Here is a 27667-nt window from a genome sequence, read left to right as displayed (position 1 = left end):
CTTTGTTGTACAAAAGATCTTTTTTAAAATAATTTTTTTGTAAGTTTATTTATCTATTTTGAGAGAGAGAGAGAGAGAGAGAGAGAGAGAAGGGGAGGGGCAGAGAGAGAGGGAGAAAGAATACCAAGCAGGCTCCATGCCATCAGCACAGAGCCTGATGCAGGGCTTGAACTCATGAGAGATCATGACCTGAGCCAAAATCGAATCAGACACTTAACTGACTGAGCCACCCAGGCACCCCTGTTGTGCAGACGATTTTTATTTTGATGTAGTCCCAATAATTTATTTTAGCTTTTGTTTCCCTTGCCTCAGTAGACACATCTGGAAAGATGTTGCTACAACCAATGTCAGAGAAATTACTGCCTGTGTTCTCTTCTGGGATTTTTTATGGTTTCAGGTTTCACATTTAGGTCTTTAATCCATTTAAAATTTGTTTTTGTGTATGGTATAAGAAAGTGGTCCAGTTTCATTCTTTTGCATGTAGCTGTCCAATTTTCCTAACACCATTTGTTGAAAAGACTGTCTTTTCCCATTGTATATTCTTTCCTCCTTTGTCAAAGATTAATTGACCATACAATTGTGCATTTATTTCTGGGCTTTCTATTCTTTCCATTGATATGTGTGTCTATTTTTTGTTCCATTACCATACTGTTTTGATTACTATAGCTTTGTAATATAACGAGGTCTGAAATTGTGATACTCAAATTATTTTCTTTTTCAAGCCTGCTTTGGTTGTTTGAGGTCTTTCTTGTTCCATACAAATTTTAGGATTATTTGTTCTAGTCCTGTGAAAAATGCTGTTGGTGTTTTCAGAGGGATTGCATAAAATCTGTGGATTGTTTGGGGTAGTATAGACATTTTAACAATATTTGTTCTTCTGATCCATGAGCACAGAATGCCTTTCCATTTCTTTTTGTCGTCTTAAATTTCTTTCATCAATATTTTATAGTTTTCAGAGTACAGGTCTTTCACCTCTTTGGTTAAGTTTATTCCTAGGCTACTTTTTTCTTTTTTCTGTACAATTGTAAATGGGATTGTTTTCTTAATTCCTCTTTCTGCTGCTTCATTATTAGTGTATAGAAATGCAACAGATTTCTGTATATTGATTTTGTATCCTGTGACCTTACTGAATTCATTTATCAGTTCTAGTAGTTTTTTGGTGGAGTATTTAGGGTTTTCTATATATAGTATTATGTCATCTGCAAATAATGTAAGTTTTACTTCTTCCTTACTGATGTAGATTCCTTTTATTTCTTTTTGTTGTCTGACTGCTATGGCTAGGACTTCCGGTACTATGTTGAACAAAAGTGGTGAGAGTAGACATCTTTGTCTTGTTCCTGACCTTAGGGAAAAAGCTCTCAGTTTTTCCCCACTGATGATGTTAACTGTGAGTTTTACATACAAGGCCTTTATTATGTTGAGGTATGCTCCCTCTAAACTTACTTCCTTGAGGGTTTCTATCATGAATGAATATTCTACTTTGTCAAATGCGTTTTCTGCATCTATTGAAATGATGATAAGGTTTTTATCCTTTCTCTTATTAATGTGATGTATCATGTTGATTGATTTGCAAATACTACAAATATCCAGCAGTCAATTCTTACTCCTCATACTACCCTGGTTATTGCTAGCCTTTAACTAACGAAGTTGATCACTTCCTCCTTGAAACTGTTTTTTTTTTTAAGCCACCATAGCACTTTTCTCTTGGGTCTCCTACTACGTCAGTGGCCATTTCTTCTCAGTCTTCTTTCCTAGACCCTCTTTATCACCCTCCCCACTGCTGAGTGTCCAGTGCTTAGTCACTCAGATTAGTTCTCTTATTCCTGGGATGATCTCATCCTGTCCCATGTCATAAGTACCATTTACATACAGATATAGCCCATGTTTTTATCTTCAATGTAGACTTCTCTTCTGAACTTCAACTCAGTAATCTAACTAACTGCCTTCTCAACATCTTAGCTTGGAGCCATAAGACATGTCAAACTTAACATGTCTCTAAAACTACACTTCTGTCTATCCCCATTCTGTGCCTCTCCCCCAATCTTTCCAAGCTCAGAAAATGGCATCTTCAAGCTGTTCAATCCAAAAACTTTGGGATTGATCCTTACCTTCTTTCTTTCACACAATCCATATCCACTTCGTTAACAAAACCACTATGTGGTTTCATTTATACCAAAATTCTATAAAATATAAACTAATCAGTAAGGGCAGAAAGCAGATCAATGGTTCACTAGAGACAGGGTTGGAAGGCAGGGAGGGGAGGGAAGGACTTCAAAAGGGGATAAGAAAACTTTCAGGGGTGACAAATATGCTCACTAACTTGATGATAGTTTTAAGGGTATATACACAGTATACAATTAAACCTTGATAAGCTGGAAAAACAAACAAAAATCCAAGTAAACTTTTTGACAATATAGTACTCTGTCTATGCAGCTTAAGTGAGATATATTAAAAGGAAAAAAAATTGCAAAAATAATCTTGAACTTTAGACTTATTGTTTGTAGTGGATATCTGAAACTATTTTGAGTGCACTGTACAATTGAACAAATGAATAAATACCGTGATGCTACTGGGAACCAGGTTCTCACCGGGTGAAAAGGGAGATACAGATAAGGAATGGGAGAAGGAGTAAAATTAAGAGCACTGTTATGAACACAATTTTTAATTTATTTTTTTAAGTTTTTTTATTTTTTTATTTTTGAGAGAGAGAGAGAGAGAGAAAGAATAAGAGAATGAATGAGGAGGGGCAGAGAGAGAGGGAGACAGAGGATCTGAAGCAGGCTTCACTGTGTCAGCACAGAGCCCAATGCAGGGCTCAAACCCACGAGCCACGAGATTATGACCTGAGCTGAAGTCAGACGCTTAATTGCCACCCAGATGTCCCTGAACATAATTTTTTAAATAAATGTATTTCCTAGCTCTAGAGACCAAAAGAGCCAACAATCAATGATATCCTAGTAGTAATGAGCATATGTATAGCGCAGATCTTGGTTTCTAAATACCATTTCCCTCTAAAAGAAACCAGGAGTTTGGAGAAAAGGCCAATTCCCAGGTCAGAACAGAGAAGATACAAGCTAGGCTTGGAACACCATCGTACCAGAAAGAAAAGGAAGTGCTCACAAATTGTAGGGAACATGTCAAAGGAATACTGAAGTCAGCTGAAATGGGCTCCCACTAGCCAAACCCAGGACAATTTGAGTATTAAAATGAACAACAGGAATGGATTCTATCACACTAAATTTTTAAAAATGGATCTAGGAATGCCTTGGTGGCTCAGTCAGTTAAGCATCGTCTCTTGATTTCGGCTCAGGTCATGGTCTCACGGTTCATCCGATTGAGCCCTGTGTTGGGCTCTGCACCAAGAGCGCCAAGCCTTCTTAGGATTCTCTCTCTCCCTCTGTCTCTGCCCCTCCCTGGTTCACACGGGAGTGCACATGTGCCCGCTCCGTCTCTCAAAATAAATAAATATTTCCTTTAAAAACTATTCTTAGAAAAGGAAGAAATCTAGGCTTAAACTAAGAATGTCTAATGTAACAGAAAGGTCATAAAAAATGGTGAAAACTACAACTCCATAGACTATGCTGCCTTCTGAAGGGCCCTGGGGGCTTCCATTGGAGGGAGAAAACATTGGTTAGAGTTCCCATTAGATTGCTGAAATCACCCCACCCACTCTGATCTTAGTTCAAATTTCTGGAAGCTCCCCTACACCTCTTCCACTTCCAGCTGCTCAGAGAGCATGACTTTTCCTGCAGACTGCTACTGTTTAATGATATGTCCAGAACTCGCGGTGAGAATCTGAAAAAGCATGTTGGAACCCAAACGAATAAAACCAAGGTTTGGGTATATCTCAAACTGCTACCGCTGGCCCTACATGCTCAGGCCCTCCCTATCTCATCCCAGACCACTCTGGCCTCTATTCTCTACGCTCCAGCCACCATGGCCTCTATGTTCCTGATTCTTAAACAGCAAATTCGTTCCCACACCAGGGCCTTTGCTCTGGCCCTCTGCCTAGAACACTTTACCCCTAATTCTTTACATTGTAAGCAAAGAGGACAAATAGAAAGGAGTCAGTGAAAAAGCACAAAGCAAACTCTCTGCAGGAAAGGCAGAGATCCAGAGGTTGAGAAGATCAGCTTTCCCTACTCAGTGGTCTAAGGTGAAGGAGGTCAGCCTGAGGCCAAAGTTGATATTCAGGAGGTTAGCTTTCTGTCAATAAGATGGCTATGAAGCAGGTTCCAGAAGGAACATATCTAGCTCCAGTTCCAGGATCTCAGTATCCTGATATGCCATGTAAAACAGACAAGAATAAAACAACAAAAAAAGAAGGCCTTCATGTTCTAAAAAGATGTGCCCATCAAGGCAGTCTGTGTCCAGATCTTGATTAACTTAAGCCAGGGCCTCTCAAACTTTTCCACTGACGAGTCCTGAATGTCTGCAGAAAACGTTCTTATCCCTTGGGGACTCTCATGGCACGATCCAAAATTCTAAACTCTGAAATTTATTTGAAAAAAAAAAAATCTTATTTTACCTTAAAAATGCATATGAATGATTTTCTATGCCTAATTTTTATTACAATTTTTAAAAATTCCTTACCAAAGTACTAACCCCCAACCCCCAACACCACTCCACCTATCTCCTGATAAAACTGGCACTCCAACAAGGTTTGTCATGTTCATCCTGAAGCTTCATAAACTCCCAGTATGCCTACCACGGCCTAAGGAAATGAGTTTGGAAATGAAACCCTTTGGCAAGCAATCATTCTTAGAGTAACAAATAAGTTCTTTAAGTCTGCAGTTTCTGGCTGGGGCTTTGGTTTGTTTTCTAGTAATATTCCATTAGAAAAACCCTACTCTTGTGTTAGGTTAATGAGGCTGTTCACAACATGGGACAAACAGCTTGGATGAGTAGAATGCTCTCAGAAGAAAAGAGTGGTGGTGGCCCCAGAATCCTCCTGGAGAACCAAGCAAAGACCAGAGAAACTGGCACAGGTAATAAAGTAAAAATACTGTAGGAAAGAAATGGGACATCTGGCTTTTCCTTGCAAATATTTCACAAGAATAAAGGTAGCCTAAAAGAAGTGCAAGTGGTAATGGAAAGGGGAATCATATTATTAACTAAGATTCAGGGGTGCCTGGGTGACTCAGTTGGTTAAGCGTCTGACTCTTGGTTTTGGCCCAGGTCATGACCTCACTGCTTTGTGGGTTCAAGCCCCACATTGGGCTCTGTACTGGCAGCGTGGAGCCCACTTGGGATTCTCTCTCTCCCTTTCTAGGTGCCCTTCCACCACTCATGCTGTCTCCGTCTCTCTCAAAATAAATAAACTTAAAAAAAAATTTTTTTTTAAACTAAGATTCATTATTCACTTGGAGAACAAGTGAAATCAGGAATTGGATCCATTAATCCAGATGAATGTTAATAAGAAACACATGAAGTCCTTGTTAATTAATAGTTTAAATTTTAAGCATCCCCTCCACCCACCCAACCACTAGTGCATATTCAGGACCAGGTTTCTTGCTATTTTTCTCCCTGTCTCCCTGCTGCAAGAGGACAAGAAGCTACCTTGGGGAAACAGATGTTAAGATCTTTGCCATTTGTATAGACAGGAAAACCCTTGAAAATATCTCTTGGTCTAAACTCCATCACTTACAGTTGCACTGAAGGCTTATAGTGGAGTGATGCTGAGGAAAACAAATGTGCTAATGAACCACCAAGGCAAAGAAAGATCTTTTTACAAAGCCATGTAAACATAGGACTCTGTGACAGATACCAGCTGTGCGACACTTATACATCCACTGGAATACACATTAAGCAGCAACTGAAAATGAACTTTTTTTGTAAAGACTAGATTATTCTAGGAGTTCCCTTCATCTAAATATTTCTAAGTACTTTATCTGGGGCAAGACATTGGACCTGAAGCTGAGCTAGAAGAAAATACTGAACCAGAAAAACATTTTGCATGAGGAAAGCCAATTCCCAGAGACACCAGGTTTTGAACCTCTACCTTTGATAATCAGAGACCCCGTAAGGTGCTGACATCCAACTTCTCCCACCGTTCCAAGAGAATAGAGAAAACTCAACACAGACATCTGGAGAAAAGGAAAACAGGGGAATGAGGGACGCGTGGGTTGGCTCAGTCAGTTGAGGGTATGCTCTTGATTTCAGTTCAGGTCATGATCCCAGGGTCAGGGAATTGAGCCCCATGTCAGGTTCCATGCTGAGCATGGAGCCTGCTTGAGATTCTCCCTCTCTCTGCCCTTCTCCCCCATTCATGCACATGCTCTCTCGCTCTCTTGCTCTTTCTCTCTAAAAGAAAAAGAAAAAACAAACAGGGGAAACAAAAACCAATCAAAAATGTTTCACAACATGCCATGAGCCCCTAATGTGTTAGAAATGGAAAGCACTGTTTTCTCTCTACCTTTTTAAAGACAAAATCATGGTGCTACTCCCCAAGAGCCAAAGTCTCCTTATTCTCAGACTACTACCCCACAAGTCAACGTTCAAAGGTCAGTATCAAGGAGGAGATAATGCCCCAATTTAATGTAGCAAAGCTACATCTCTAATTCCCCCACTCCCTATACCATTCTTCCCACCTTTGTAAAGATTTCATTATCTTCCCAGGCTTTACCTATTCCATCTTCAACCTGCCTCACACATCAAGTAAGTCACCAAGTCCTATAAATTCCACTGTTACAAATCTGACCATTTAATACTCCTGTGTAGGTCAACTGATCCAAACAGTTCAAATCCTCATTAATCCTTTCTGTAAAGTTCTAACACAGACCTAGTTGGTCTTCACCATCTAATAGGCCATCTCTTCTTCATGCTGCTAAAACAACATTCCTAAAAATCAAAGGTTTAATGAATGCTCCCCAGTAAAAACTTCCGTCAATTCCATGCTGCCTATAAAACAAATTCTAAACTCCTTCCTAACCTGATTCCAGGCCACCACTCCAGTCTCACTCTGGTCATCCCCCTAATGTGTCCAATTCTACATCAAACAAGATAGCTCACCATTCTCTAGCATATGCCATACTTGCCCTTCTACTTTGCCATTATTCATGCTATTCTAATTGTTCTCTCATCTCTAGTCAACAGTATTACCAATCAACTTCTTTCCTTAAAGTACAAACTAAGAGAGAAAGCAACCCATTACAGGTAGGGAATGATATGAATCTATAGTCTCAGAAGCAACATGGATTTGAAAAAGGAGTACCACTTCGGAAACCAAAGGCCCAGCTCCGCCACTTTCTTGTAAAGTTATACTGAGTAAGCCATTTGCCTTTCTAAGCCTCAGTTTCCTCATCCCTAAAATGTATCTGCTCTGCCTAACAGATAGGATTATCAAGATAAAGTAGGATAAAGTATGTCAAAATGTTTGTGAGGGGATGGACTAAAGCAGTACTTAGAGGGAAATTTATAATTTTGATTGTTTTTATTAGGAAAAAAAGGTAAGCACATTCTTAAGAAGTTTGAAAGTACTGCCAGAAGTAGAAGGAAGATTATTATAGGTAGAAATTACAAAGAAAACATACACAAATCAAGAGAATCAACAAAGCCAAAAGACAGTTCTTTGAAAAGGTTAGTACGATTGTTCAGATGTTTGTGTAAACGATGAAGAAGCACTATAAAAGTGAGTTATTGTTATCCAATAGAGATGAAACTTCAAATAAAAAAAGCTGAAGTAATAATTTCTTTTTTGAAAGTGTTTCTCAATCTCAGCACTATTGATATTTGGCCACAATAACTGTGTGTAGGACGGAGCTGTCCTGTGCAATGTAGGATGTTTAGCAGCATCCCTGGTCTGCCCACAAGATGCCAGTAGCATTCCTCCCCCACCTCCCAGAAGTCGTGACAATCAAAACTGTTTTCAGACGTTGTAAATTGTCCCCTGGGAGGTAAAATCATCCCAGGTTGAGAAAGACTGCTCCAAGACAACAAAAGGCCACATCACACTATACCAGCTAAGACTATTCATAGCTATTCCTAATTTTAGAATAGCGGGCCGCTCTACCCATTAAGGTTGTGAGATGACCAGCAAGCCAAGGCAGGAAAGGCAAGACTGAACAGACAGGCATGTCTCAGATGTTTCAACAAAATTTCATAGTGTTCAAAATGAGAGAACCAGGAAAACTGTGAGCTCTAAAACAGGGGCAGAATTTCCACAAGTAACACAAGTATCACTTCCATTTGGGAGTGCTTGGGTGAGCACAGCTCTAACACTACAGTGAAACATCAAAAGGATACTTAATCAAATTCCAAGAAGTTAGATAACCCTGGCAAGGCAAGAGAAAAAGTACTCACCAAATACTTTAACACTCGGAACTTTAAAGGCAATAAAAATAAGTCATTTCAAATTTTTAAAAAATTGTTTCATCTGAGAGTTGTATAAATAGTAAAAACAAACAAACAAACAAAAAAAAACCCTCCAGTTACACAGCTGTGACAAATCACAATTAAATTCTCACCACTTCTAGGGGCACCTGGGTGGTTCAGTTGGTTAAGCACCCGACTTCAGCTCGGGTCATGATCTTGCGGTTTCTGAGTTTGAGCCCTGCGTCAGGCTCTGTACTGTCAGCTCAGAGCCTGGAGCGTGCTTTGGATTCTGTGTCTCCCTCTCTCTGCCCCTACTTTGCTCCCACTGTCTCTGTCTGTCTGTCTGTCTCTCTCTCTCTCTCTCTCTCTCTCAAAAATAAACATTAAAAACAATTTTTTTAATAAACATTAAAAAATAATTTTAAAAAATCTTGCCGCTTCTAAATAAATAATAAAGTGCACAGAAGAATATGTTTTGTTTTGTCTTAATAATTAAGAACCAAACAAGGAAACCAGAATTCCAAGAAGCCAAGAGGGAAAACTGTGTGTATATATCCATTATACCCACCAGCAACATCTAAAATCCAATCTAAACCTGACATGAATCTAGGGGGTAGCTGAAATATAATTCTGAGAACCCAAATGATAAAAAGCAAAAAGTGATGCAGATACCAGGGGTACTCTAATGCCATCTTAAGAGCCATGAGACCAAAGCAAGACAGTATGATGGTATACCGTGCCAGCACACACTATCTTCCATTATTTCTACTTATTCTACTTTATATAGAAAGGAACTACAGTACCATCTTGGGAGACTCCAACTGAATTACAGTGGACAGCAAATGATATCAGGAAAAATAAATAAATAAAATGGTAATTTCCCTGCCAGAGGTGAAGTGGAAATAGGGCAGAGACTACCTAAACAGTATAAATGAGGAAAAACTGATCCCTGAACCACGTGACAACTGTCAGGATGAATGAGAACTGAAGACAGTACCAGCAGCAAAGAAACAAAATTGATGTTCATTCTCCTAGAATCTGGAGAAGAATAGTAGCACATTTTCCTAGTTCTACTATATAATTTAATTTAATTTAATTATAATATATAGAACATATAATTTCAGGAAACTCACGGTTACCCCCACACCTTCCTGTAGCCATCTGATGAATCCATGACCCTCAGACCACAAAGTCTTGCCACAAGGACTCTGCTACTGATTTCTCCATGACTCGGGCAAGTATGCTCTACTCTCAAATCTTTGAATCTGAATCCACATGTCTGTCAAAGATGAGTTAAATACTAAAGGTTCTTCCAGCACTAACGTGAGGCCTAGATAGAGGAACAACAATTCACTTCCTGAGAAAGAGCATATGAGTTAATTGTTGCTATGCAACCAGTGTCTGCCTTCTCACAATAGATGACCTAAGAAATCCAACTGGAAATACCATGCTCTTCCAGCAAAAAATCCACTAGAAGAAAAGAAAAGAAAAGACAACCCATGTCACTCAGTAGAGCCACTCACCATCCAGTAGGTCTTCCGCGTCATCCCTGCCGTGCTCCTCCACTGCCACTTCCTCCTCCTCCTCCTCCTCTTCCGCATCCTCCAGCTCCACGTCCGGGTCCAGGTCTGGATCGCTCCCTGAGGCGGATTCGTCTGACATGGCTCCCAGAGGTCCTCAGTGGGCATTACCGACTCATGGTACACTGCAGGGGTCCTGAAAGAAAGAAAAGAGGCATCAGAATCACCAAGGGCTTCACTTAGGAACAGGATTCTTTCAAAGAGAAAATGCCAAGGATGAATGCCCTGGAAGGGCAAGCTAACCATACCCGAATCTCCACCTTCCTCACAAGTGCACTAACCCTGAGAAGCTCAAGTTTCTCTTAGCTGCTTGGACATGAAAATATCTTAAAGTGACCAAACACACTCTATGCCTCAGAATTACCATTTGTTCATTCCTTCAACTTCCTGAGCATCAACTCTCTATATTTCTATTTATCCATACATATACAAATACACATTATAGATATATAATCACAGGCACTATACTAGGCTTTGGGGACACAGTAGGAAGCATGTTGGGCAGTGCTAAGAAGCTGGTGCATGCCAGAAAGAGATCAGGGAGAGGTTCTCATTGAACAGAGGCCAGAAGAAGAGGGAGACACACAGACATCTGGGGAGAGTGTGTTCTATGGAGAGTGAGCAGCAAGGGCAGAGCCCAGGAGTGAGAGTAACTGGGAGTACTCAAGGAACAGGGAGTGAGTGGGTACTGCCTAGAGCAGGGCCAGGTCCTGCCTTGGAGCACTACCCAGAAGGCAGTCCACTCTCTAACCACCTGAATAGAAGGCTTCCAGCAGGCAGCTGGCGGTTTAGCACACTCCCACTCCTCCCAAGTATGTGGGGAACCTCAGGCTCCCCATGGGCCAGAATGCCCCTGCGCCCATCTCTGCTCTCAGGTTCTGTCCTACCTCTTAGCCCAATTCCAGCTCCATTTCTTCCAAGAAGTCTTGGTCAACTGCCCCAGTCTTCTGGGATCATATTCCTGCTTCTGAACTCCAATAGCCATGCTTGACTATGCTGACCTTCACTGAAGCCTTCACATGGGTCACCTGGCAAAGTGGTTTGCCTTCTGCGGTTTCTCACCTTCAGACCAAACAGTAAATCCCTAAGGGCAGGTATTTAGCTGAGAACTGTTTTTTTGTGGCCTGGAGCTGGAAGCACGTCCTATTTAGATCAATTCATTCATTCACGTTCGCTCCCTCATTTGCCAACTTGCTCTATTAACTCTTCTATGTGCCAGGCACTGTGCATGTCTGTCTGTCTCACTCTTTTGCTCTCACTTGGTCTACTTTACTATCAGCTATAAAAGTCATTTCTTCTTGAGGGGGACAAAAACAAGGTAAAGACTGCTCTGAGATAAAGCAAATATAGCAAAATGTTAACATAAAGATTCACTGACCAATTCTTTCCATTTTTCTGTATATTTCAAATTTTTCATAATAAAATGTGGAGGAAGAACACAAAATAAATAATCTTTTATACGACAAACTGCTACAGACAACCACATCCACAATCAGGTTATCCTAAAATTCCTCCCATCTCCAAAATAAAAACTAAAATACAAGTCTCTAATTATTCAACACAAAAACTATTGCAGAACTGAAATCTCTTATTAAGGTCCAGACACAATTTGAAACAGAATTTTTATGTCCTCCTGAAACAAAATGAAGTAAACTGGATCCTTTAGAGTTCTAGAAAGCTAGAATTTAAGTTCAAGACTGTTCAGTTAAAAGCCACAGGAATTATGAGTGTGTATGTGTCCTGGTGGGTCATGCACTTAGCCTCTCAAGACAATGAAACCAAAAAAAAAAAAAATCTATGAAATGATTTAGTAATAAAATTAAAATTTTTGCATTAATAACGCACTTCCAAAACACGCACAAAGTGTATTAAGGCAAGGGAAAAAAGGTGTTCCACAAATACAGATTAATATAACTAATGCTGAGCCACCATTCACTGAGTGACAAATTCCAAATTTCTCAGGGAATAACTATCCTATATCTTTAAGTTCATTAGGTTTTGAAAGGAAGTAGTAAATCAATTAGATGTCAGCAGCTTTGGAAATGAAAATTATTCTGAAGATGAGTAATGATGATAACTCAACAGCAGCTACTCTGTATGTGGAAGTCAATGTTTATAATCAGCATAACCCCTCTGGTTCATCCTAGACTGCTTGAGATAAGTGTTTTGCTTACAGTGTGTTTGGTTGATTATGGAGTGGCTTTTAGAAGACAATTTTTAATTAGCAAGCACCTTAATGTAATCTGAATGTCTGTCATTTCAGAGAAGAAATTGTGTAGTTGTGGAAGAATGACAATCACTTAGAGGTAAACAATAATAATGAGAAGCCTCCTGTAAACCTAGTTAACAAACATCTTCAAAATAACCTCAGTCCCAAGCTCCTAATAGATAGAAGCAAATATCAATTAAACATCAACAACCAGGGGCGCCTGGATGGCTCAGTCAGTCAAGCATACGACTTCAGCTCAGGTCATGATCTCACAGTTTGTGAGTTTGAGCCCTGCATCGGGCTCTGTGCTGACACCTCAAAGCCTTCGGATTCTGTATCTCCCTCCCTCTCTCTCTGTCCCTACCCCACTCAAGCTCTGTCTCTCTCTCTCTCTTAAAAATAAAAAAAGACTTAAAAAAAAAAAAATCAACAACCACACATACTACTAGAATTTGAGACATTGGTCCAGGCCCCTACTCAAAACATTTCAAGTACAGGACATTTTAAAATAGTACCCAGGCCAGGGGTACCTGGGTGGCTCAGTCAGTTAAGTGTCTGACCTCAGCTCAGGTCATGATCTTGCGGTTTGTGGGTTCAAGCCCCACATTAGGCTCTGTGCTGATAGCTCAGAGCATGGAGCCTACTTCAGATTCTGTGTCTCCCTCTCTCTCTCTGCCCCTCCCCTGCTCGCGCTCTGTCTCTGTCTCTCAAAAATAAATAAATGTTAAAATAAAAAAATAAAATTATTTAAAAATAAAATAGTACCCAGGCCATCAGATGCCCATAACAGAATAAAGTGGAGAGTGATAGATTTCTTAAATCCCACCAAATTTGTTTATTCTCTTTCCCTACCTTGCAAGAGCCACTAAAATTTCTTTACAGAGATGACACAAATGAATTTTCTCCACTCTTCAAAATCATACCAACGACTCAAAGGGCAGGTTTTGCTGTTACTGATCTCCTTCAAAAAAGCAACAGGGATGCCCAGGTGGCTCAGTTGGTTAAGTGTCTGACCCTTGATCTCAGCTCAGGTCATGATCTCACGGTTCAGCCTCTGGGCTTACAGCATGGAGCCTGCTTAGGACTCTCTCCCTTTCTCTCTGGCCCTCCCCTGCTTATGCACATGCATGCGCGCTCTCTCAAAATAAATAAACATCAAAAAACAAAAACAAAAAAAAGCAACAAAGGGAAAATGTCAGAGGAATAGTTAACCTTGGGGGGCAGCAGCACAGTCAATTACATTCTGTCTATAAGGGTATCCACACATACAAACACTTCCATGTGGGCACAGCCTTTCAAACACAGACAGCCTGATTCAAGAAATCAGCTCTCAGTAGAACTGTAAGAGGTGAGGAAAAAGGTGATAAGGAAAAAATGTATCTCCCTCATTTGCTCCTCAGCCCATGTGAAACACTGCCTCAACCTCCAGGGAAGAGGAGCGCTAGGAGAGTGATTATGGGTGTGCTACACCTTAATGAGGACCTGTATTCCTACAAAGCAAATTCTGGGAATCAAATTCTATCTTAATGAAACTAGAGAACTAGCTATTTAAAGAAACTCTAAAAAGAATCACTCTGAAAAGTAAATATCCAATCCCTAAGTAATATGTTAAGGTCTACAGTTTAATATATTGTGTTTGCTAAAAGAGACTATATATAGTTATGAAGAAACCCACAGCCAATCCCAGGCCAGCCCCTTACAGCCTTGAGAGTAAAGGAAAATTTGGTTCCTCTGCCCTGCTAAGTTCAAAAACAATGTCACCTGTCTATAGAGTGGTGCCTGGCTAAGAATCAGTGAAATTAATCATGCGGGCAGAGCCCTAAGACACACCCCTGGGGAGGAGAATACACAGGAGAGAAAAACACAAAGACACACACACATACTAGCAAAGCCTTTGTTCACAAAGCAGACCATGCTTGGAGAGTGCACACTAAAATCATAGAACTGTGGGCACATACTGCCTCACCACTGTGGGGCAGCCCATGCAATTTCAGAGGTCCTTGGCAGCATCCTGATGCTATGTTTGATATAAAAGAAACCATTCCAAACTGCCATGTCCTCATTAATTTTGGTAACCTTGAGTTGTATTACATTTCCTCAAATTATCTCAAAGCAATTCCACAGTGAGTGCCATGTACACTTCTTTTTCCATTAGGAGTATAAACAAAACCATGCATTTATGCTAATTTGCAAGGGGTATGAAGTCTTAAAAGCATGAAAATATTCAGTCTAAAACTTTAGGCAACACTTCAAAGAAACACATTAGTCAAGCAATTTATATAATTCAAAGACTTTTTAAAAAAAGAGTTCAGTCCATTTCCAGTACTCACGGGGTATCAACAAGATTCTTCCAGTCTGCTGAGAGATCAACTGTGGATCTCTGAAATTATTTCCTGGGCAAGACAAAAGCCCAATGCATACATGTAGTCCAAATGCCTTTTAATAACCTTTCAGTCACTTAAGAACACATTTAATACACACAAAGCAGGTACAGAGCTAGAAAGTGACACAGCTTGAAATATTTTATTAATGAGACTTTTGGCAATGTGGAGCTTAATTAAGACAAAATAAGGAAAAGAAGGTGAACAAAACATTCAGGGCTCTAAGGAGGAAAGCCACAGGAGACAACTCTCCCCAAAAGGCAATGCAGTGGGGCCAGGCCCAGGGACTCAGCACAAAGCACAACAGAGGCACTGGAGCCATGTTTACAGAATCAGTCAAGAAATCTTAATTCCAGGGATGCCTAGGTGGCTCAGTGGTTAAGCGTCTGATTCTTGGGTTTCGGCTCAGGTCATGATCTCATGGTGTGTGGGTTTGAGCCCCATATCAGGTTCTGTGCTGACAGTGCAAAGCCTGCTTGGGATTCTCTCCCTCCCTCTCTCTCTGCCCCTCCCCCCTCAAGCTGTCTCTGTCTCTCTTAAAAGAGAAAACAAAACAAAACAAAACAAAACCCTAAATTCTAGCCATAGCTCTATGGGAAACTAGCTGCATGACCTTGGTCAAATCAGTTCTCCCTCAGCTTCCATTACCCCTCTTATTCTAGCCAGGAGAGAGATGGACTCTAGTTCATCTTCAAGATCCCTTCCAGATTATATGACAGCAGTTCTCAAAGGATGGTCCAGGGACCCCTGGGGTCCTGAAGACACTTTCAAGGGAGCCACAAAGTCAAAATCATACATGGGTTAAAGAACCATCCGAAGTGCAAGACAGACCAATGGATTTTAATGTAATAGAATACAAGAAGTTCCTGGATGTGGTTTCGAATTCCATATTACAATTACCTTGAAGAAACTACCACTTGTCAGAGTTTAGATACAGTATTAAAGAATACCCACAATTACCTGAAAAGGCTATTAAAACACTCATCCATTTTCCACCTGCCTTCTTCATCTACTTCTACAATACAGTAAATTAACAAAACAATAAGTGACAACAAATTATATGTAGAAGCAGATCTGAGGATCTAGCTATCTCTATTCAATCAGACATTTTCAAATTTTCAAATGTGTCAAACAATTCAACTCTTCTAATTTTTTTCTTTTGGAAAACAATTATTTTTCATTAAAAATTATTTAATACATATTGAATTTATTATTTTAATTGTTTTTAATGTTTATTTATTTATTTTGAGAGAGAGTGAGAGGAAGGGGCAGAGAGGGAGGGAGAGAGAATCCCAAGAATGCTTCTGTCAGCACAGAGCTCAGTCTCACGAACCATGAGATCATGACCTGAGCTAAAATCAAGAGTTGGTGGACTTCAAGCTGTACTACAAAGCTGTTATCATCAAGACAGTATGTACTGGCACAAAAACAGACACTCAGATCAATGGAACAGAACAGAGAACCCAGAAATGGACCCACAAACGTATAGCCAACTAATCTTTGACAAAGCAGGGAAGAATATTCAGTGGAATAAAGACAGTCTCTTCAGCAAGCAGTGCTGGGAAAACTGGACAGCGACATGCAGAAGAATGAACCTCGACCACTTTCTTACACCGTACACAAAAATAAACTCAAAATGGATGAAAGACGTAAAAGACAGGAAGCCATCAAAATCCTCGAGGAGAAAGCAGGAAAAAACCTCTTTTATCTCGGCTGCAGCAACTTCTTACTCAACACGTCTCCGGAGGCAAGGGAAACAAAAGCAAAAATGAACTACTGGGACCTCATCAAAAGAAAAAGCTTCTGCACAGTGAAGGAAACAATCAGCAAAACTAAAAGGCACCCGACGGAATGGGAAAAGATATTTGCAAAGGACATATCAGATAAAGGGTCAGTATCCAAAATCTATAAAGAACTTATCCAACTCAACACCCAAATAACAAATAATCCAGTGAAGAAATGGGCAAAAGACATGAATAGACACTTCTCCAAAGAAGACATCCAGATGGCCGACTGACACATGAAAAATGCTCAACATCACTCATCTTCAGGAAAATACAAATCAAAGCCACAATGAGATACCACCTCACACCTGTCAGAATGGCTAACATTAACAACTCGGGCAACAACAGATGTTGGCGAGGATGTGGAGAAAGAGGATCGATCTCTTTTGCACTGCTGGTGGGAATGCAAACTGGTGCAGCCACTCTGGAAAACGTATGGAGATTCCTCAAAAAATTAAAAACAGAACTACCCTACGACCCAGCAATTGTACTACTAGGCATTTATCCAAGGGATACAAGTATGCTGTTTCAAAGGGACACATGCACCCTAATGTTTACAGCAGCACTATCAACAACAGCCGAAGTATGGAAAGAGCCCAAATGTCCATTGATGGATGAATGGATAAAGAAGACGTGGTATATATACACAATGGAGTATTACTCGGCAATCAAAAATAATGAAATCTTGCCATTTGCAACAATGTGGATGGAACCAGAGGGTATTATGCTAAGCAAAATTAGTCAGAGGAAGACAAATATCATATGACTTCACTCATATGAGGTCTTTAAGACACAGAACAGGGGCGCCTGGGTGGCGCAGTCGGTTGGGCGTCCGACTTCAGCCAGGTCACGATCTCGCGGTCCGGGAGTTCGAGCCCCGCGTCGGGCTCTGGGCTGATGGCTCAGAGCCTGGAGCCTGTTTCCGATTCTGTGTCTCCCTCTCTCTCTGCCCCTCCCCCGTTCATGCTCTGTCTCTCTCTGTCCCAAAAATAAATAAACGTTGAAAAAAAAAATTAAAAAAAAAAAAAAAAAAAAGACACAGAACAGATGAACACAAGGGAAGGGAAGTAAAAATAATATAAAACAGGGAGGGGGACAAAACTAAGAGACTCTTAAATAAGGAGAACAAACAGAGGGTTACTGGAGGGGTTGTAGGAGGCGGGATGGGCTAAATGGGTAAGGGGCATTAAGGAATCTACTCCTGAAATCATTGTTGCACTATATGCTAACTAACTTGGATGTAAATTTTAAAAAATAAAAAATAGATAAAATAAAATAAATTTAAAAATTTAAAAAGAGCTGGACATTTAACTGAGTGAGCTACCCAAGTGCTCCAAGTTTATTACTTTTTAAAGAAATTGATATTTTTAATTTGTTTTAATTTCTAATACAGTGAAGATTAACCATTATAACCCATATAAACAAAAGCTTTTTGGGATCTTCAATAATTTTTAAGAGTATAAAAGGATCCTGAGACCAAATAGTTTGAAATCTATAGTCTTAGAGTCCATATTTTCAGGTATCATAAAGAAAAATTAGCACTTAAAAAAATGTAACAAACAATCACATTACATGAACAACAAAAAATATCTGGACAGTTCCATACTGTATTCAGATAAAAAAGTACAAGATTAATCTGATATATTAATGGTATACAGGTTATTTTATAGATGTAATTCAGCATCAAGGGCAAACTTTCTCAGTGACTAAAGTTAATACTACATTTGAAAAGTCAAATTTTTACTTTTACTATAATCCCCAACCTCTTTAAAATGGCCAAGGGCTGAGGTTTCTTGTGTTTGCTCCCTGACTTAGGTTCTTCATCCAAGAGGTCACTGAGCAGCGCATCCCTGCAGGGTCAGTCCCAGGTATTTTGAATAAGTAGGAGTAAAACTCTAGAAGGCCACTGCTGAGAGGAGCAAATTAAAGGCTCATTTAATTCTCCATGCAGTCAGATGGAAAAAAAGGGGGGAGGGAGGGCAGCAAACAATTGAGTTGGTAAGATATGAACTAAAGCAGCAGTGACAGCTTTGGCTGTGAGAAGGCTATGTGACATAGCCAATGTTCCCCAGAGGAATCTGGGCTCTGAAAAATTCTCTCCCTCTCTTCTCTCTCTCTCTTCTCTTCTCTCTCTCTCTCTCACACACACACACACACACACACACACACACACACACACACGCCACATGTACATTTTAAACCATCAGTATAATCTAAGGGCAGTAAAAAAATAAAAATAAAAATAGTAAAAATGAAAATGAAAATGAAAATTAAAATTAAAATTAAAATTAAAAATAAAAGTAAGGTCCCTGGATCTCTGAATACAGAGTAAAAGCAATTCTGGCTAAATATGTTACCATTCAACTTGTGACCCCTGTATCTCTTTCCACACAGCTCTCAATTCTTAAAGTGAGGATGACAGAGATAAGGATCTACATGGTGGGGGCATGTTTGGCCTACTTTCCCTAGGCTTGCTGAGGCCCAAACCAGCCCTGAGTGCAGATCAGCCTAAAAGCAGGTCGGGTTTATCTACTAGACGGTAAGACTGAAGTGGCTTGGAGAGAAGCCAAATCATGGCCAGTGTCTCATCTCTCCAACTCCCTCTATCTACAACCACCTCCACTGTCCCTGACCAGTCTGTTCCCAAAGCCCCAGCCCTCTGAGGCTCTTCCTTTCTCTTAGGAGTTTCTAACTATTACAGAGCCATGGAGCTCAAGCCTGGTTGTCTTCAAACTCAGACAAACACAAGCTGAGCACAGAGGGGATGGTTTGCCCTTCATAGTCCTGCAAACATTCAGCACCAACTTTGGGGAAGATCTCTCCATATCTAGTCAACTTATGTACCAGATACAGTCCTGAAAAGCTCTGTGCTAGTAGCATTTCAATAAATCAAAACTTTTAAAAATAAAACTATAGCAGGAACTCTACATGAATCCTTCTATAATGCAAATAGCCACTAATTTGCTGAGTTGATGTTGATTGCTTTAGATTTTCAGTTGTCATTCATTTTTAAATAGTTATAACTACATGGTATACAGGTTGCATACTATGTTTTTCCTAAATTGGTATCTACTACCAATTAACTAAAATTTTAATGGATAACTACTATTTTGTGATACACATGCATATTTTCAAAATATTCTATAGGAAAAATATGATATACTAATATCACTGTATTTACATGCTTACTCAAGTTTTTGATTTAGCTTTGCCAGTAACTTGGGCACTCTGTGTGCTAAGCTAAGCTCCTTAAAGACATAAACGTTTCTATGCTTTTTTTTTTTTGAGTAGGCTCCCCACCCCCCGTGGGGCTTGAACTCACGATCCTGAGATCAAGAGTCACATACTCCAGGCGCCTGGGTGGCTCAGTCAGTTAAACATCCGACTTCATCTCAGGTCATGATCTCACAGTCCATGGGTTCGAGCCCCGCATCAGGCTCTGTGCTGACAGCTAAGAGCTTGGAGTGTGCTTCAGATTCTTTGTCTCCCTCTCTCTCTGCCCCTCCCCTACTCACACTCTGTCTCTCTCCATCTCTCAAAAATGAATAAACATTAAAAAAAAAAAATAGAGTCACATGCTCTACCAGCTGAGCCAGCCAGCCAGCCAGGCACACCAATGTAAGTAAACTCATCTGGCTCCACTCTTCACAGTTCTAAAGTGAATGGTAAGACTAGTCAGGTGCATACTCCTATGGTGCCTTTGGTACAAAACAAAAATATACTTGGTCCTTTTCCCTGGTTCCTGGCAGAGCTCCCAAACCCTTAGAATTTTCTGAGTGACAGGAGTGTCTTCTGCTGTTTACCCTGAGCCCTCTTGTGATAACAGCTGAATCCGTGCCAACAAAGTAACTTAGGGTAGAGCCCCTAGACAGCCTCATGATGGCACTGGTCACCAAAAAGACCAAGTGACTAAAAGACTGGCACTTTCAGCCCTGCCCACCAACCTCCCAAGATGGGAGATGGGGAGCTGGAGAGTAAGTTCTATAAAAACTCTTGAACACTGAGATTCAGAGAGCTTCTGAGTCAGTGAATACACTGAGACGCTGGGAGAATGGCACAACTGGAAAAGGCATTGAACTCCATGCCACTCCTCCCCCATATTTTGCCCTATGCATCTCTTCCGCTTAGCTGTTCTGAGCTGTGTCCTTTCAAATAAACCAGTAAACATAAGTATATTCCTGAGTTCTGTGAGTCATTCTTGCAAATTATTGAGCCTAAGGAAGGGGGTCATGGGAGCCCTAATTTATGGTCAGTCAGAATTATGGATAGCCAAGGACTTACAACTGGCATCTGAAGTAGGGGAAAGTCTTATGGGACTGAGTCCTTAGCCTTAGGTCTCTGCTAACTTGGAATAGTGTCAGAAATGAATTGTTGGACACCCATTTGGTATCTGGAGAATCAGAGAATTGGTTTTGGTACTGGGAAATATCCCGGTGCCATAAAGATTTAAGTGACAAACCATAGTAAAAAGTGCAACAAAAAGTCTGAAGATCTATTATTTCTTGACTTCACATGTGCAAAAATAAACTGTGGTATTTACTTCAATGCAAGAGGTAGCCTGCACTTTTAAACTACTAAACGTCACAGTTCCAGTGGACTTAAATTATTAAATGGCACAGGGATTTGTAAATGGGAATCCATACTGCATTTACCTCTCAAATCACAAAAAAGGAAAAGAACCACCGATCAAATATGCATTATTTTCTATATTTCCAACGGATAATAAAAACTGATTATGAGAGTAAAGAAAAACTAGCAGAACCAATGAGGATCATTAGTAATGCAAGCAGTTCAAATTACATATAGAGTCTAACCATCACCTGTTATTAGATACCTCCCTTGGCCAACACACCCTCTTAGACTGCCAAATCTATTAGTAGCTACCAAAATGTAGAAGAATCAAAATGAGTTCCATTCAAATACAATCCCTTTTTTCTCAAGGTGGCAGCACCTTTCTCCAGAATGCCATGAGGAAGTAAGGATCAGAATATGAACTAGAAGACAAGAATCCAGGGGCTAACCGTGTATACCCCACCATATACATAAAATAATTCTTGAAGAATAATTTCAGATTAGAGGAGACTAAATGCAACATGGGATCCTGGATGAGATCCTGGATCTGGGGAAGAAAAGAGCTACAAAAGCCAGAACTGAGAATAGTTGAAGCAATGGAATATGGACTATGGTTTAGACAATAGTATTATATCAATATTATATTTCCTGATCTTGAGAATTATTTTGTGATTATATAAGAAAATGTCTTTAGGAAATACACCAATGAAGTCTTTAGTGGCAAAAATAAATAAACAACCTTCTAAAAGACAGTGAAAAAGAGAATAAAATTATCTATTCCTAGTTTTCCAAAGATTTAAACACTTACCAAGTACAAAAATACCTTCTTTCAAAGTATAGATTTGAAGGATTACCTAGCTGACTATTCTCTATAGTTAATTAGTAACAAATTAGTATGAAACTTCCTTTCCGTTAAGACACAAAAAACATAGGGTTAAAAAGGCTAATTAAATTAAGCCTCCCAGCATCCTCATGCACAGACAGGATGTCCTCTTGGTAGGGGGTAGGCCTCTCTCCCTCTTCCTCGGGAGCCCAGCAGGAACTGGAATCATCTCTGAGGCAAGTCTCACCTGGGTTCCCTCTGGAAGGCTCTAGGTCTGGTCAATGTCATAAACAAACAGCACCCCACCAGCAGGTAGAAAATGGACTCACCAGCTTGTCCTCCTTCTTTGTGTAGATGTGGCCCAATTTTGAACAATCTTCTAAGGAGACTTATGTAATCTATCTAGATTACATATTTCACTGTTACTTTATGGCCAAGGTTATTCAACCTGTGCCCAGTTTCTTAGGCTCTTACACACACACACACTTCACACACTTCAGCATTAAAGAAATAAGTAGCTTAAGATTCATACCACTGAACCAGTTACTTAAGTAAACGTGCCCTATAAGTCTCTCTCTGGTCTAACACTGGACATGAATATTGACAAAAACAGTGACATCTGAACATTAGCAAAAACAGGTGGAGGAAAAAGAGTGTGTACTTGACCTAAAGCCAATATAGTGAAGTAGAAAAAAAGCTTCTTCTTTCAAACTAATACTCCTATAATTCTTTGAGGAAAAGCATATGGAATCTGGACAAAACTCAGGCTACAGATTTTGCAAGTAAGAAGGGGACCTGCAGGGAAACCTCATCTCTGTAAACAGAAATGATGTAAAAATGGACATTAACCCTTGGGAAGAAAGGCCATCTCTCAAAGACTGCAACATGGCTTGTGTGGGTACATACACCAAACCATGTACTCATCACTCTTCAGAAAAAGATGCTTATTCCATGGAGGCAAGGCCACAACTTCATTACACCATATTGGAGGTACAATAGATCAAAATAATCCACATAGTAATCTTATGGCCATGAGATACTATAATGATAGAGGGGATAAAGGTCACGGACTGAGATGAACAAAAAGCTTGAGGAAATACTTCAAAGAAAAAAGTAGCTGATAGTTATTTTGTAGAAATAATGGTCAAAAGAAAAGGCAGAAAGGCTAGCAATTAATTCGGTCCAAAGCCTATGTATGACATAATAAAGACATTCTGCCAGGCATTGTGGAAATGATACAATATACATGCCTCAAAGAATGATGCAGAGCAAGAAGCCATAAGACTATCTGACTCCAAAACAGAAAGAATCAATAACAGTGTCATTTGGGGACACCAAAGAAGTCTGTAGCATGTGAGTAAATAAAAATACCAAATCAAATCTAATCATAATTTAAAATGATACCCTTAATACAAAAAAAAAAAAATGTTTCTGTCCCACTAGGAAATTTACAATGTATTTTCTTCCCTAATCACACTAAACATACTTGATCCCTGGTGCCCAAGATACTCATGTACCCTAGTGCAGTTAAGGGTACAGTCTAGGCCTGCACAGTTGCTCTCTAACCAGGGCGAGGCTGCCCTGGAATTAAACCAAGCCTCTGTCGCATCAGCACTCACTATGCCAACCTACAAAAGTTGGCATCCACCATCCAAGAATAATCTAGTTGATTGAGAGTGAAGAATAAAAGTGGAACACCTAGAGACAACTGCCAAATCTCAAGGACACACTCCAGGGCTGGGTTTGGGCAAAGTTAAGGAAGTTCCAATCTTCTGGTCTTTTACTTAACAAGTAGTTATTACTCATTCTTGTGGCTTGTTCTCAAGTGGACATTGCCCCAGCACCATGGGCAAAATACAAATGCATGAAAAACAGAAAGGTAGTAAGTGATAGAAAAAGGACAGGATGAGGAGCTAAGCTTCCCTCCTGCTCACCACAGCATACAAGAAGGAGTGCAACTCACTGTCACATCACAGGGAGCTGAATGAAAGGCCCAGCTAAGTCAATGGTGGCACTGGCCTAGTTACAAATGCAGGGCTAGAGCTGCCACTCAGCCAAGCTAATCAAGAAACTACTGAACCCTCCACATCACAAGGAGTTCCGGAATCTCCTAATCATCTCTCCCGTTAACTAAAGATAAAAACAAAAAACAAACAAAAAACAATAGCTTCCACAACAAACAATTCTGACAAGTGAGCCTCTTCACATTCCAAATGTGCCTGCTCTTAATGAAGTTCATAACATTATTTTTTACACTAGTTTGGATATGACATACGAGGCAGGCTTCTATGTATATTTTTGACTTGATATTAGTACTATACAAACTGTAGTTATTTATAAACTCTCGGGGCGCCTGGGTGGCGCAGTCGGTTGGGCGTCCGACTTCAGCCAGGTCACGATCTCGCGGTCCGTGAGTTCGAGCCCCGCGTCGGGCTCTGGGCTGATGGCTCAGAGCCTGGAGCCTGTTTCCGATTCTGTGTCTCCCTCTCTCTCTGCCCCTCCCCCGTTCATGCTCTGTCTCTCTCTGTCCCAAAAATAAATAAAACGTTGAAAAAAAAAATGTTTAAAAAAAAAAATAAATAAACTCTCTATAATAAATAAAATATTGAAATTATAAGAATAATTACATATTTTGAGCTTGGACAGGCTTCTAAAAAATGCCACTAACATAAAAGTATGGAAAGAACTTGTGCCATTTTACAAATGCTGCTTTAGTGTTGCTGTTACCTTGATCAAGAACTATGAAATACATTCCATTTCAAATTTCAGAATTAGTAAAACCCAAGATTAAGTGTGCTATTTTATAGCTTCTCTATGGATTATACTTTTGCTCCCCAAAGTCTCTAAAATTACTATCCGTCAAAGAAATTACTGATAGTGAGTACTTGAATACTGGGTATACAAGAGTCATGAAGGTAGGACAGCACCAGAAGATGCCAGGTTAACAGCTCTAGAAGCTATCTAGTAGAAACCAACAAGATAGCACCACAGTAACAAGGTCCATCTAATAATTTGGACAAGAGCTTCCTGCTTGGCACCTTGGCAGACAGGAGATCTTGCAAATTTTCCCAATGCAAAACATCTAAACATATGGGTAAAATTCTATGTAAATGTATCCATTTTAATTTTTAATTTTTTTAATGTTTATTTTTGAGAGAGAGAGAGAATAAGCACACACGAGCAAGGGACAGGCAGAGAGAGAGAGAGAGAGAGAGAGAGAGAGAGAGAGAGAGACATAGAATCCGAAGCAGGGTCCAGGCTCTGGGCTGCCAGCACAGAGCCTGACACAGGGCTCAAATCCACAGACTGCAAGATCATGACCTGAGCTGAAGTCGGATGCTAAACCAACTGAGCCACCCAGGCACCCCAATATGCATCCATTTTAAATGCATAACAGTTTTCACCAAAAAAAGTAACAGAATGGACCAAGGACCAAGAATGAAAAGCAAACTGAAAACACAAATACACTTGAGAGCTAACACAATGGCAGTCCAAAGAGAAGAGGAGGGTGCCAGTCTTGGGGATGGGTGGAAGTAAGATAAGAAACAATGCCTTGGGGTTCAAAGAAGCTAAAAAGGAAAGACTGCAACCTCTACATAAAGACAGAACATGAAGAGCTATACTCCCAGGAAAGAATGATACAGAAAATAACCAGCAACATAGAAGACAACATAAAAGCTGTGTCAACCTAGTTTGGAGGAGGGGAAAAAAGTATCTAATCTACATAGTCCAAGAAATTAATCAAAACTAAAGTGGTCCCAGGCAAGTGATACACACTAGTCAGCTAGAAGTAAATGCAAAACATCTCTGGGACACACCCCAATCTGGGCCACATAAGAGTCCCATAGACAAAGCCTTATTGAAGATGCACTCACAATCCAAAAGTACAAACACATGAACAACTAATCAAACAAAAGCAAGAGCCAACAGGGCAGACTAAAACTAGTTTCCTAAAAATTTCTTTAAAAAAAAATTTTTGTTTACATTTATTTATTTTGAGAGACAGAGAGACAGAGCACAAGTGGGGAGAGGCAGAGAGAGAAGGAGACAGAATCCGAAGCAGGCTCCAGGCTTCGAGCTGTCAGCACAGAGCCCGACACGGGGCTTGAACTCACAAACCGTGAGATCATGACCTAAGCTAAAGTTGGACGTTCAACCAACTGAGCCACTCAGGCGCCCCTAGTTTCCCAAAAATTTCTGATAATACAACTACCAGATTGAAGGAGATAATAAGCTACATGCTATCTCAAAAGATGCAGAAAAAACTTTCATAAAATTTAGAACTAATTTATGATTACAAAAGCAAACAAACTCTTAGCAAACTAGGTGAAAACTTCTTTCACTGGATAAAAGGAGTCCACCAAAAGTCACCACACCACATTTAGTATGAGAACATATGGGAACATACACTGTAAATTCAGGAACAAGACGTGGTTGCATGCTATCAAAATTTCTATCAACATCAAGTTGTTAGAGATTCTAACCAATAAATAAGACACACATAGAAACCATAAAAATTGGAACAAAGAAAGAAAACTGTCAACGATTGAGGATCCTATTATTTCAACATAGAAAATGTACAGGTAAACTACTATTAGAAATACAGGAGCTAAAAAAAAAATACAGGAGAGCATAGTAAGGTAGTTATGTGAAAGATTAATATAGAAAAACCTATTTTATTATTTCTATATGCAGTTAACACCCATTTAGAAAGTATAATTTTAAAAATATTATTTACAATAGCAACAATAACCATATGTTACCTGACAATAAATCTAGGGAAAGATATATTAGGATTTTTGTGACAAAAAGTATAACACTTCATTTAAAGACATTAAAAGAGGGGCGCCTGGGTGGCTGAGTTGGTTAAGCGTCCAGCTCTTGGTTTCCACTCAGGTCATGAGCTCATGGTTCATGAGTTTGAGCCCCACATGGGGCTCTGCGCTGACAGTGCAGAGCCTGCTTGGGAGTCTCTCTCTCTCTCTCTCTCTCTCCCTCTCCCTGCCCTTCCCATTCTCTCTCTCTCTCAAAATAAATAAACTTTAAAAAATAAAAACTAAAAAGAAATAAACACATTAAAAAAGACCTAAATAATCAGAAAGATTGACATGTTCCAAGATGGAGACTATCACAAAATGTCAATTCTCCCTATAAGCTTTTTTCTTTTTAATTTTTTTTTAATATTTTGTTTTTGAAAGAGAGTGCAAGTAGGGGAGGGACAGAGAGAGAAGGAGGCAGAATCCAAAGCAGGCTCCAGGCTCTGAGCTGTCAGCACAGAACCAAACGAGGGGCTTGAGCCCACAAACCGTGAGATCATGACCTGAGGTCAAGTTGGAGGCTTAACCAACTGAGCTACCCAGGTACCCCTCCCTATAAATTTCTAATCAAATGAACATCTAATCAAATGCACTTCTAATCAAAATTCCCAGGCACAAAATGTGTAAACTGAAAAGGAAAAGATCAATAAATTCACTACATCAAAAATGAAAATTCACAAGAAAATACAAACAGGGGCGCCTGGGTGGCACAGTCGGTTAAGCGTCCGACTTCAGCCAGGTCACGATCTCGCGGTCCGGGAGTTCGAGCCCCGCGTCGGGCTCTGGGCTGACGGCTCAGAGCCTGGAGCCTGTTTCCGATTCTGTCTCCCTCTCTCTCTGCCCCTCCCCCATTCATGCTCTGTCTCTCTCTGTCCCAAAAATAAATAAACGTTGAAAAAAAAAAAAAAAGAAAATACAAACAAAGCAAAGATAAGCCAGTCTGGGAGATACCTGTGGATATAGAGCCAGTAAAAGGATTAGTATCCACAATATATGAGTAACTCTTTAAAAACCAGTAAGAAGTCACAATGAGATACCACCTTACACTTGTTAGAATGACTAACATTAACAACTCAGGCAACAACAGGTATTGGCGAGGATATGGAGAAAGAGGATCTCTTTTGCACTGCTGGTGGGAATGCAAACTGGTGCAGCCACTCTGGAAAACGTATGGAGATTCCTCAAAAA

At 40.0% G+C, this 27667-nt stretch overlaps 1 protein-coding gene across 2 annotated transcripts in view; it reads right to left on the bottom strand.

Annotated features, from left to right (window-relative positions):
- The window catches only part of RAD54L2 (RAD54 like 2), a 111346-nt gene that overhangs the window by 53076 nt on the left and 30603 nt on the right, over positions 1 to 27667 (bottom strand). For both annotated transcript variants that reach the window (XM_047096191.1, XM_047096192.1), the window contains one exon: positions 9837 to 10029. In XM_047096191.1, the coding sequence (XP_046952147.1) occupies positions 9837 to 9975 (139 nt within the window). In that variant the 5' untranslated portion in view covers positions 9976 to 10029. The remainder of the gene's footprint in view (positions 1 to 9836; positions 10030 to 27667) is intronic.

This window comes from Lynx rufus, unplaced genomic scaffold (genome assembly GCF_022079265.1).
Source record: "Lynx rufus isolate CCGP_SWC_20201006 ecotype Redwood Valley unplaced genomic scaffold, mLynRuf1.p SCAF_4, whole genome shotgun sequence".
Classification (NCBI taxonomy): domain Eukaryota; kingdom Metazoa; phylum Chordata; class Mammalia; order Carnivora; family Felidae; genus Lynx; species Lynx rufus.
This window is presented reverse-complemented; position numbering and strand designations above follow the sequence as displayed.